The 13657-nt window shown below is 38.9% G+C and overlaps 1 protein-coding gene across 1 annotated transcript in view; it reads left to right on the plus strand.

Annotated features, from left to right (window-relative positions):
- clstn2b (calsyntenin 2b) overlaps positions 1-13657 on the plus strand; it is a 270776-nt gene that overhangs the window by 150782 nt on the left and 106337 nt on the right. Inside the window, exons 4-5 of the mRNA XM_053507534.1 lie at positions 8956-9164; positions 11848-11997. Of these exons, the coding sequence (XP_053363509.1) occupies positions 8956-9164; positions 11848-11997 (359 nt within the window). The remainder of the gene's footprint in view (positions 1-8955; positions 9165-11847; positions 11998-13657) is intronic.

A 13657-nucleotide genomic window follows, 5' to 3' on the forward strand; every position in this document is an offset into this window, starting at 1 on the left:
TAAATTTGTCTCATAGTGTCATTTCTTGAGGATTTGGGTGCCTTGTAGGTGCATTGCTGTCATTTCTGTCTACTCTGTATGTACTGTATGTACAGTACACGGTAACTATCACGTTACCTTCTGCACATGTTGATTTCATTTATGGCGCAGATTTAACTTCAGGCAAATACCAAAGGACTGGCTAAAGTTTCGTTCAGTTCTATCTAACCAGTTTTGCATGATGCTGTGACAAAATACATACAGACAGACAGACATACAGACATCATTTTTTCGAAGACTGGTTTCAGGTCCTCCAATGTATGAAATGTAAAGATATCATTAAAAGAGCGAATTCCGATTAAAACCTTTCTTTATTTACATAGAGGATAACAAACATAAAAAAAAAAATAATAATTCCAGATGTATCTTTTGCTGCCAGTTATATCATCATGAGATGTTTTACTCCCCATGAAAATATTTTGATGTATCAGAGTGCCATATTTGCCATTTCTCATTTCACATCTACTTGTACTTGTGAGACTGTTTATGAAAATCAACTGACACTTGAATGTGTCACACGGTGCTGGCTGGGGCTTTACACTTTAATGGATGACTGAACAGACACAAACAAATATAAACACATGTTGAACGATTTTTTTTTTTTGGCCCGCTTCTCCATCTGTCACTGTGTGTTAACACCAAAACCTTTACGCAAAATTATGCTGTATGATGTGTGTGTGTAAGAGAGAGAGAGAGAGAGAGAAAGAATGGACGATCTGTTCAGTGGAAGAGAAGGGACAGATGAAGGAAAAGATATTTGAGAAGGAAGAGTGAGCGGTTGAAGAGAGGACATGCATGACAGATTGACAAGGACATGAGAAGGACTGCGAAAGGAGGCTGGAACAGCATTTGTGTGTGTGTTGTGTGTTAAAGTGCGTAGGGAGGGACGGTATTTGCCAAGTGTCATAGCTTTCCATCTACGGAAAAAAGAGACAGGAATGAAATTGGAAGACATCCTTATCGGTCTGGCTTTTTTTTTAATCCGGATAAGATTATTCCCTTTGAGTCTGATTCCTAGTTCTCAACTAACTCACACACACACACACACACACACAAATCCATAACAAGGACCACAATTGTGACAGACCAAAAATGTGTCAGAATTGATGATCCCTGTTTTTTTATTTGTTATACGTACACCATTATATAACAGCTTTTACGAAAATTTACTTTAATTACATTTTTCCTGCTTTTTATTTTATGTCAAAACTTAAGACGTCATTATTTTTTATAGATTTTCCTTCCTTGCACATTTTCCAATATTGTTATGGTGAACTGATTCAATATCACAGAGCAGTATAGAGATCTTAACACTAATAAATCAAAAGATAAGTAAATTATAGAACTGATCTAATGGTTATTATTTTTTTATAGTTGCATACCAATTATTATTTAAAAAAATATGCAAAACAATAGATAATAGGAAAAAAGGGAACGTATAGACAAGAAAGTATAGATGTCATTTTTTGCTTCGATTTTTTCCCCCAAGCCCCCTTGAGAAGAACGGCTTAACCCACACACACACTCAAACCTCCCACAGATTGAGGATTGAAGTTACAGATTAAAGAAAGCTGGTAGTTTGTTCTTCTTTAGCGGTTCAATATGTTTGTGAGCTTGAAAAGCAGATTGCGTTATACTGGAGATTTGTTCAAATTTAAAACGCGTATTCCTGTGTGTGTGTGTGTGTGAGTGTGTAAGAAAGAGCGAGAAAATTTTTTTTTGAGTAAAGTAGACACGATCAATACCGCTCCATGTACATCGGCAGATACAGATGCCAACATCAATACTCATCAATTTTTACGTTCAGACACAACCAGTCCAGCTGATTGAACTTTAGTGTAACCCTGACCATCATGATCCATTTAAAAACTTAAAAAATAAACAGATTAATATGTAGAGGCACTTAAACTGACCATGAAATCTCTAGATCACGCTAGTGAACTAGCTTTCATTGTCACATGAGAATGGCGCAGGTTTTATCAGTCAAATGTTGTATTTTGGTTTCATATTTGCCTAAATATTATTTTCTTTTCATCACTCAACACTAATAAAAAATACTTAAAAACAATAAAAGGTGTTTAATATACTGTGCTTAAATACATACAGTGGTCACCATTGGCGTCCACGGTCCCTGGAGGTTCATGGATGGATGATGATACTGTATTTTTGATTTATTCTATTATACCTACAGTAGCGAGCTTACAATGTGAATTCGAAAAATAAAAGTTCCTGGGCAGAACTTGAACCTTGTGATAATGTTATGATGCTAAATGTGATAATGCTAAAAATGCTAATATGCAGCATTCCCTGTATACCCAGGAAACATGCCCATGCTGGCCCAGTGTGGGTAAGTCTGGGTTTGTTATGGGGCAGTGTGGGGTGGACATACCCACACTAATCCCTCTCAGGGCCCAAGGTTATTGCCCACAGTGGACCCCCTCTAAGGCCGAACTGCCGTGTTTGCTAGGTAAGTTTTACACTGTATGATGCCAAGTAAAGAAGGCACTAGGGAACATAGACTAGCTCTCCAGTCAAATAAAATAGAGACAGCCATGTTGGGTCTGTCAGTTACTGGGTTCAAACTCTCTCGTGTGTTCCATCCACTCAGCATTCAGCATCACCGGCCTGATCATCTCCCATGCTTTAAGTCACTGTGTTGCAGTGTGGCGTAGCAAACAAAAAACATTCCTCTACAAGAACTGGACTAACAACAAGAGTCAGAATTAAGAGACTGGAGAACTATTCCTTATTAAAAAAAAAATAAAGTCTGGTTTTTTACTAAGTAAATGGTAAAGAAATAACAAGTGTCACAAGACTTGACTACCGTATTTACCTTTTATATCTAAGCAATATATTTAGTACGCTTACTTGCAAGAATAAAAAAAAATCATCTTTAAGATTAAGTTTTTCACACATATTTCCCCTTATTATTAAACATTATTACAATAAACTCAATATTCTGACATATTTTAAGAACACTATGGCTCTTTTTCGATTAAACTCAGCACATTTAATCCATGCATATTTAAAATTTCTAATGCCCTGCTGTCCTAATATTTGACATGTACAGTATAAATAGACAAGGGCGGCACAGTGGTGTAGTGGTTAGCAAAGTCGCCTTGGTTCGATTCAAGGTTTGATTTCCGTCCAGGCTCGATCCCCATCTCTGTGTGCATGGAGTTTACATGTTCTCCCCATGCTTGGTGGGTTTACTCCGTTTCCTCCCCTAGTCCAAAGATATGCAGGTTAGGTAAATTGGCGTTCCCAAATTGCCCGTGGTGTGTCTGCCCTGTGATGGATTGGCACCCTGTCAGGTGGTAATGTCAAAGGTGCTACTGTGACTGGTTTTGAATGTGGGTTTTGGCAGGCAGCAGCTCTCCCCTCTTTCCAGTACTGTGTATCACCACTAAATCTTTACACAGTACTGAAAAGACATGGAGCAGCTGCCTTCCAAAGCGCACAATAAAAAAAATAAAATAAAATAAAGTATACTTTCACTCCTGATTAAGCCCATTCTCTTTCATTAGGTTATACATGATAAGATTTCAATTGTGTTCTACCTTCTGGCTCTTAATAAAATTGCATACCACATTTGTAATTTTTTTAAAGGCTTGGTTAGAGAAGCCACTGGAATGGTTTTGGGCAGGGGAGAAAAGCTAAGAGCCCGCAAGCTACCCACTTGCCACCACTATGTTTCTGCTATTACTTTTTAAATAGCCTTAATAAAACTGAGCTCTCAGTCTTGGTGAACGAATGAATAAATGTCAGTCTCCGTGCTAAGTGTGTGGCTCCTTTTAAATGGCCTATCAAAGTTTTATGGAAGAATAAATAAAAATAAAAGGCATTGATTACAGAATTACAGGCTTAAAGGCAGAAAATAGAAATATCACCACTGCAGTTCTACTGGATGGATTACTCGCCATAAACCTGTCTTATACAGCTTTTCTCTTTTCTTTTTTTTTATCTCTCTCACAATACATTCTCCTAATTTGGTAGACAGTTTTATTAGAAATGAAAAGATGTACGCTGGAAATTTGAAGGTTTTCGTTTTAGGTCCCAATTCTGGCAACTTCGGGACTTAAACTCTGTCACACAACTGTCCAGTCACTGGGACAGAACTGAGTTCCCAGAGATTGTTTTATTGATTGCTTTCGGGGACAGCACTGCACAGCGATTATCCGGTGGCTCTGGAAGGTGCCATACAGCCATCCCCCGAAAAACAAGGTTAAAAATCACACTATAGTAAATAAACAGTATGTAAAGCTTTCTCTGCGGAAATGTTTATTTAACATCTTTGAAAGGAGTCTCCAGTGTCAACCTTTTGTTTACACCATGTCCTAAAGAGCTGTCCTTAACTAAGGGTTTGAAGGTACATCATCATACTTAGTTTTAAATTCACTTCTATATGTGGCTAAGGAAGCAGAGTTTCCTGCAACGTTTTGTTCTTTAACCCAACGAACCAGTCGAACCCCAGAGTCTTCATCTATATGCACATGCACTCTCTGCATGACCTCAACATTTCCCTTCAAGCACATTTCAGAACAGATAGTTATTATTTATAGTACAGTGCAAAAGACCTGAGCCACCCCTCATTTCCTCATATTAAATTGAATGATGTAGATTAAATTTTTCTTTTTTATTTCTACTGTCGCAGGCTGCAAAGTGCCTAAAGATACAATTTTAAAAACCTGGTTGTTTATGTCACAACCTCAGTAGCAACTCTCTCGTCTGTTCCAACCACTCAGCATTCAGCATCACCGGCCTGATCATCTCTCAGAAAAAGAAAGTCTGGCTTTTTGGAGGCAAATTATAAAGAAAAAACGGGTGTCACAAGACTTGACTGTATTATATATATATATATATATATATATATATAAGCAATATATTTACTATGCTTTCTTGCAAGAATAAAAAAAAATCAAATTTAAGATTATTAGCTTAAGTTTTTCATACACATTTCCCCATATTATTTAAACATTATCATTTTAACTAAATATTTAAATATTCAGACATATTTTAAGAACACTATGGCTCTTTTTCGATTAAACCCAGCATATTTAATCCATGAATATTTAAAATTTCTAATTCCCTGCTGTCCTCCAGGGTCCGGGTTTGATTCCCGGCCAGGCTCAATTCCCATCTCTGTGCACATGCATGTTCTCCCTGTTCTTGGTGGGTTCCCCCCCCCCCCCACAGTCCAAAGATATGTATAGAAGATTAGTGAGTGAGTAAATGTACAAGTTAATATTATACTTCCTGGTGTTGCAATTTTATAATGGTTTTTGCAGCATGTCAGCCAGGCTGGATGTTATTACATTAAGCCGTGGCAGGTCTCTGGTGCTCCTGACAATTTTTTTATTATCAGTAGTGCCAGATATGCTCGGTATTATCCATGACAATGCATGCTACCTGGTATGTTTTTTTTATATATTCATGAAGCATTTTTTTAAAGAGATGCACCAGCAGGGCATGATGAACAATAAATAAATAGGACATAAACTCACACAGCAGACAACAGCTCTGATAGCTTAGGATGTTACTGTGAAAAAAAAAAAAAAACATGAGAGAAAAATGTACAAAAATCCTTTATAGCCATTACCACCTGGGCACACCAGAAAAAAGTGGGCACAGTTGGCACATGCATTTAAAGGAGACATACTGTACCAATACCATTATGACATAATTTTAGGGAAAGGGGGGGGATTATATGTTTAGATCTTCAAAAAGCCCCAGATGCTGGAAATAAGCATCACACTATGATGTCACTCAGTGTAAGTCCACACCGAAAGTTATTAACCACTTTTCAGCATAAGTTTACGGCATTGGTATGGCTGACCCGTTTGAGAAATCAAAAATCTCTCTATAATTTTGCATCCTCAAAGCCTTAAGATCACATACAGTAGGACCGGTTTGGTGGCGTTCGCATAAATTCCCTAGGATTCAATGTGTGTGATTTGCAAACAACCCAAAGTAATCGACTCAGGCTCTCAGGGGTCCTAATGGCAGCAGATTCCAACCTGTGTGCCAATTTGCAAGTGTGTTTGAGCATGTTATAACCCTGAAAAAGCCCAAAATGGTGGAAAAGAAATCCTTAGAAAAGCAATATTGCCCTTCACACACTATGATGACTTAGGGCTGATGTCATAGTGCTTAGAAAATAGAAGTAGTAATTGTTAAATATTAGAAAACATTTTCATGTTATGAGTCCACAAAAGAAGTTCAGTAAGATAAAAACCTAGTATATGTACACTTACACAAAAATCTACTTGACAGTTGAACATAACACGCCAAAAAAAAAAAAAACGCACTTATATTTCTTTAGACTGCCTTTAGCTTTGATTATGCCGTGCATCCACCATGGCATTGTTTTGACAGCCTTATCCAGTGCACAACAACTATTTCCAGCAAATAATTGCATTAATTCTTGCATAAAATCATGTATCGATGACAAAACCACTTTGTAAAATCTTCTTCTGCACATCCCATGGGACTTCCAGTAGTGTTTAGGTCATTTTAAGTCACATTAACAAGATAAAATTTTTCATGATAATAAGAATTTCCTGTTTCTATGTACAGCACATGATGATTGGATATACACGAGTTTAAATAACCTTACATTAGGTGCACCAGTAGGTTGTATTATCAGTTAAAAAGAAAGTACATGATCATACGATCAGGTCGCCCTCAAGACGCCTTAAAACCTGGCAGAAGAATTCACTATTAGCGGTCTGGCCCCTGGGGACGAATTCGCGATGCACATTCCCTTGAATATTGAAAAAGATGATGAGCATGCACTTGGTCGCGCTCCAGACCTGCCTCGCTTTTTTCAGTCGTGGAGATGATGGGCTCATCACTGTGAAGACTGTTGCTTTGTCTTAGGGCCGTACCCAAGCCCCCAAGTTTCATCACCGGTAATGATCCTTGACATAAAAGACAGGTCATCCATGGCACGCTGACGGAGTTTGCGTTGCTGCGGATGAAATTAGCAGCAACTCAGCTCATGTTCAAATCATACGTGAGGATTGCCTGGACTGTTCCGTACGACCAGTTTCACAGCACGCGACGTGACCGTGCGTGCAGCCTTGTGCTTCCATCTGTTGGCGTGTTACAAAACTAGTCTTGAAACTTTCTGATACTACCCTGTATTGGTGCAATCGGGTGGAAAAGCTAAGAGACTATACATACTGTATGGATCTGTAGATCATAACAGAATAACAGCATGGTTAATAAACACAGAACAGAATGTATATGATGAAATTGATTGTAACGTCAGAGGATGTGCTCCCTCTCCTGACAGAGCAGGGTTATTGTTCAGTCTGATTGCAGTCAGCAGGAAAGACGTCCTGTTGCGCTCTTTGTCATAGCAGAACTAAAGTGTCATCTTGCTGAAAGTGCTGCGCTGTTTAGCCAGTGGGTTGTGGAGGGCTTGTGATTTGAGATCTAAATCATCAGTTGAAAACTGTTAGTGGTCACATGTTCCTAATAAATTGCACAGTGAACTCCCACCTGGACCATGTGTATCTAACTGTTTACTGTAAATGACTGAACTAATTGCTAACATGAGTTTCCAATTTTATCTTTGCTCCTTAGCTGTTTCAATTTGTTGCTGTGTGCCTACCCTGCTCTTTTCTTCGTTTTTGGCTCATTTCAAGTTTTAGATTCTATAGTTCATGTTACCTGGTTTAAAAACACTGTGTGGGTGTTTTTAGTTGTCGAATATGAATCATTTGTGTGTGATGTTAGCACGGCGTAGTGGTTAGCACCAGAGGTGGGACAAAGTCATTGTTTGGCAAGTCACAAGTAAGTCTCAATTCATTGCCCTCAAGTCCCGAGTCAAGTCCCAAGTCAAAGTCAACAAGTCTCAAGTCAAGTCCAAAGTCCTACGGTTTGACTTTCGAGTCTTTTCAAGTCTTTTTAGCAGAAAAATAAAATGTATACAGATTATGTATGGTTGTAAGATCTGTATTTAATAAACAAACCTTTTTTTATATAAGAACATTGCTCAGATACATAAAAATACAAATGTTAGTAAATGCTAGTAGCAATGTAAAATGGTAGCACATATTCTCAATGAAGTAGGCTACTTCATACAAACAATAACGTTGTTTTCTTCACATAACATTAAAGAACTTTGCTCCCTACCTTGTGTGATACACTCACGTAGGCTACCTCATACAAACAATCCGGTGCTGTGTCGAAGTTGATTCCCCCATCAGGATGCGTTTTTTTCAGCCCCACCCCCATGAAAAGGCCACAGGGAACGCGCATTTCATATCAAATATGCCTTTTCAGCAAAACCATGATGCCAAAATAGAGACCCGTCAGATACAGTCTCAAGACATTAATAATAATAGTAATAATAATTATTATTATATATTAATTAATAATAATAATTATTATTATTAGTATTATTATATTATAATGAAATATTATAGATTATAATATTAATAATAATTATTATTATAATTAAATATTATATAATAATAATAATAATTATTATTATTATTATTATTATTAATAATAATTATTATTAATAATTATTATTATTATTATTATGGTGGGTTTCCTCTGGGTACTCCAGTTTCCTCCCATAGTCTACAGACATGCAGATTAGGCTTCTTGCCTGTAGTGTGTGTATGCACTTGTGTATGCATGTGCCCTGCTAAGGATTGGCACCCTGTCCATGTTGCACCCTGTCTAGCGCCCTAAGTCTCCTGGGATTGGCTTCCAGCCACCCACGACCATGTTTACAGAATAAAGCGTAGACGATGAGTGAGTGTTTGCTGACCTGTGCTTTGACCCATGCTACCAACCAAGACAGTGATTCTTGGATTCTGCTTAATAAAATATGCTAATAGAATGAAGTGTTTTCCTTCTTACCCTCTCCCTTTCTCTTTCCCTCTTCTTCTCTCTCAGGGCAGTGGTACATGTGCAGGTTGGCGATGTGAACGAGTTCTCCCCCGTGTTCAGCAGCGCCGTGTATTCAGGCTCTGTGCAAGAGGGCAGAGTGTGTGACAGCATCCTGCAGGTCGACGCCACAGACCGAGACTGTTCGCCTCAATACAGCCAGATCTGCAACTACCAAATCGTCACAGAGAACGCGCCGTTCGCTATCGACCGCAACGGTTAGAGACACGCGCCTACGTTCACACACACCACCACTCCCACAGAGTCAGGCAGAACACACGCACTCTCACCTTCATAAACACCACCGAACCCCACAGAGTCAGACAGCATACACATGCTGACTTTTTCATGTGCACACCAACACCCCACAGAGTCAAACAAAACACACACACTCACACACGACAGTCAGGGGTTCCTCCATGAGTGCACTGTAAAAAAAAACAAAAAACATTAGGCTTGTTATTTAACATGGCTGGCTTCATCAATAAATTATATTCTTTCATGCTTCAGCTCCTTAAGTGCTTGTTTTCTTTTGCTTTTAAATACATAACCAAGGACAAAGCTTAACTTCACACGAAGACCCCAAACCTCCCAGCAGCTTTTGGCCATATTTAATGGACATTTTTCCATGGCACATTTAATAAATACACCAATCTGTCATAATATGAAAACCGTTCAACTGTTCACTGACAGGTAAAGTAAATAACATTGATTATCTCATTACAATGGCACCTGTCAAGTGGTGGGGTGTATTATGCAGTAAGTAAATAGCCAGTTTTTGATGTTAATGCATTGAAAGCAAGAGAAATGGGCAAGCATAAAGATTTGAGCAAGTTTGACAATGGACAAATTGGCGATGCTCTATTTTGGGGTTAGAGCATCACCAAAATGTCAAGTCGTTTGGGGTGTTCCTGGTATGTACTGTACTGGTTAGTACCTTCCAAAAGGAGTCCAAGGACTGATGCAATGGTGAGAGAATAACAGACACCCAAGTCTCATCGATGCATCAGAAGAAAGAACTAGTCCATTTGGGCCTGTCTCACAAAAGATCTACTGTAGGACAAATTGGTGAAATGCAGTTAATGCTGGTTATGATGGCTAACCAGGCAGAGTGCCCATGTTGACCCCTGACAACTGCCAAAAGTGCCGACAATGGGCATTTTAGCATCAGAACTGGACTAGGAAGCAATAGAAGAAGGTGGACTGATCAAATGAACCACATTTTCATGAGGACATCTAATCCCGTTGTGAGTTGCTTAGCTGAAGCAGAAATGACAAATAGTGCTCTATGGTTAGAAGCCAGCTGATGGAGGCAGTGTGATGCTCTGGTCAGTGTTCTGCTAGGAAGCCTTGGGTCCTTTTCAAGGTAAATGTTTCACTAACGTGTTCCGTCCACCCGAGCATTGTTGCAGACTAAATATATCCCTAATGGTAGTGATGCTTCTCAAACCATTCCTGAATATTGTTTGCAAAGAGTTGATCTCTAAAGTCTTCTGATCTCAATCAAACATCTCAAGCATCTACTGGTCAAAGAAGTCTGATCCCTGAAGGGCAAATGTTGCAACTTACAACAATTGTTGCTGATATCTTTGTTCCAGACACCACAGGACTTTTTCAGAGATTTTTTGACTAATCTTAATATAAAAACAAAAAATAAGATTACATTTTACTTCATCTTAAAGGGGTGGCACAGTGGCTTAGCGGTTAAGACTGTCACCTTGGACCTCCAGGTTCGAGGTTCAATTCCTGGGTTTGTGTGCATGAAGTTTGCATGTTCTTTCCGTGCTGGATGGGTTTCCTCCGGGTGCTCCGCTAGTTCTCAAATTGCCCGTGGTTTGTGAATGAGCGTGAGTGTGTGCATGTGTGTCCCCTGTGATGGATTGACACCCCATCCAAGGTGTACCCCGCCTCGTGACTCAAGTTTCCTAGGATAGGCTCCAGATCTCCCAAAAACCTTATACAAAGGATAGCGGTTTAGGTGATGAGTGAGTGAGTGGGTGGGTGGGAGGAGAACTTTGAAGGTGCACGAGATGATAGCTGTGGGTCAGGCTTCTAGGGAATTTCGAATAACATTGGAGAGTTGAAAAACATTCTTACAAATCATTCCTGATTAGTATGTTGATTGGCTCATCTCACATTCTGTTGAGGAGAAAAAATATTATTTAAATGAGAATTCTGCTGTTCGTCACGATTATTTGTAAAAGTAGTGCCATGATTGGACTCAGTGGATATTTATGTTTGAAACCAGCTTGAGTATTTGATTTTGGCCTGGAAATCAGGACACTTTAGATAACACTAAATGAAACTGATATCAGAAAATAACAGATGAGGCGGAGGCGAGGATCACTATACTGCGATGCGAAGTGGTGTTTCCTCAAGTCTGATGTGGTCTGATAACAGGAGGCTCCAGTGGGTGTTATCTCACTTAAAGCATTGCCACTAAACTGGACAGTGTTTAAAAACTGAACCATCTAATTGTTTTGCTTTTGCCTAAGGAGCTCATGGAGCATTTTTCCTTCCATTAATAGTTTAGTATCTCTAATACTAATATGAAAATCTGTCATCCGGAGGGAAGATGGAAGCCAGGTATAAAGAATATGCAGAATATCCTGAGTGCATAGGTACAGTATTAACACCTCCACGTTTTTGTAGTAAACTGAAAGGAACTACAGTGTGGGATATAAATAAGTCTACTGTACACAATATAGCTCATAATATTGAAGTAGATGTAAAAATTAATAGTAAAAAGTAAAGAGCGGATTACTTAGAAAAGCAACCAAGATATTGTCGGTTATATTGCGCTTTTTCCATTACATCCAATTTCAGATCTATGCTGTAACATTATCAAATTTGTACAATCATTGCAGCCCTGTGTGTCCTGGTGTGTGCGTCTGTGTGTAGGCAACATCAGGAACACGGAGAGCCTGAGCTTCGACATCCAGCCGCACTATGAGATCAGTGTGACAGCTTTTGACTGTGGGCAGAAGAGAGCGACACGGAGTGCGACTGTACACATCCACGTCAAACCCATCTGCAAACCCGGCTGGCAAGGTACGAGATGCCAATTAATGTGTGTGTGTGTGTGTGTGTGTGTGTGTGTGTGTGTGTGTGTGTGTAAGAGAGAGAAAGAAATATGATTCAGTCTGTCTGACACCGTCTGAAAACCAGGCACACCTCTCTGGATCACACACACTCACACATACACACTCTGTTGGAAAACCACCGCATCTTGCTGTCATTTTTTATATCCCTCTCAGCAGCTACTTATTATTTCATCTGTTTTTTTTGTTTTGTTTTTTTTTTTGGGGGGGGGGGTTGTTTTGTTTTGTTTTAGTGTTTTTTGTCATCAGCTTTTTCCGTTTATATTCTCTGACTTTGTACATATTTTTAAAACAGACACTAACACAGCTGTGAAACTTCTTTGATCATTGCTATTTTTCTGTGTGTGTGTGTGTGTGTGTGTGTGTGTGGATGCAATGTAAAATATAAAGATATTCACAGATGTTTTTTAGATAAACTATTGAAAGTTTTCTTAGCTTATTTGACTTTTTTACACTTTTCGCAGTTATTATTATTTTATTTTATTTTATTTATTTATTTATTTATTTTTACAAAATATGATCCAGTGGTACCTGGGCATACAAATTTAATCCATTCTGGAGGAAACCTTGAGAGGAACCAGGTTCAACAGGGAACCCATCCTCATTTGGGTGATAATGGATAGCAGGGATTGATCTGCATCATACTGTGTGTTAGGCGTCTGGAAGTTCAGTATAACAGAAGATGTCCTGAAGCTAATATAGAGTCTAATTGCTTTTTGGAAGCTCAGGTAGACTGAAGGAAATTCCAGTCCTGAACTACTGAGCAACTTTATTGAAGTCCTCAGAGAAAGTGGCTAACGCTCTACCGTGCTACCATGCTTGATGATACTTTGGGACCCATATTGCTATGCATTCACTAAATCTTGTACAAAATTCTCAAAAACAAAAAACAACAAGGTTCCTGGACGTACTGTATGCACAACTACCTGCCGAAAATGCTCCGCATGCTGATGCAAATTTCATGCAAAATGATGTCGAACATTCGAGCGGCGGGGTGTAAATATTTTGAGGTATCACTGTATCGTCTTGTAAAATACAATACTTTTCACAAAAGTGTTTTGGATGACATCAGTCTCTTCAAATCTTAAAAGAAACATAAAGATGCAGAGAGCTGAATTCCAGTGTTAAAATAAGTAACATATAGCCTGGAGTGACATTACTGTGACATCAGTCAACAACCACTGAGAACAGAGGCCTACCAATATGTCACACTGTATTACCCAAAGTATACATACTGTACAGCACATGAAGTGCAGTTGCATGGTTTAGATTTTAGTTTACCAGTTCATGTATGGATAAATATTTAGAGTTAGGGCTAAACTTTTAGCCCTCATTTAACTCAATTCATGGCTGAGCACATGGTCATGGCCCTGATCTCATCTGAGATAACTCCTTACAAGTCCTTGTCCATTCCATGATCTTTAGCCCTTTCTTCACCATTGACCTCCACTGACCACCATTAAAAACATTTGACCTTCATTGACCTCAAAAATAGGAGAGTTCATTCGTAGCGTTTTTATAGCTCAGATTTTTAAGTGACCAGTTAAGCAGCTAGTGTTTACATCTGTGAGGAGTAGGTTTTGCCAGTCGGTAAATAGAGCTTGGCACTA

Source organism: Clarias gariepinus, chromosome 11 (genome assembly GCF_024256425.1).
Source record: "Clarias gariepinus isolate MV-2021 ecotype Netherlands chromosome 11, CGAR_prim_01v2, whole genome shotgun sequence".
NCBI classification, from domain to species: Eukaryota; Metazoa; Chordata; class Actinopteri; order Siluriformes; family Clariidae; genus Clarias; species Clarias gariepinus.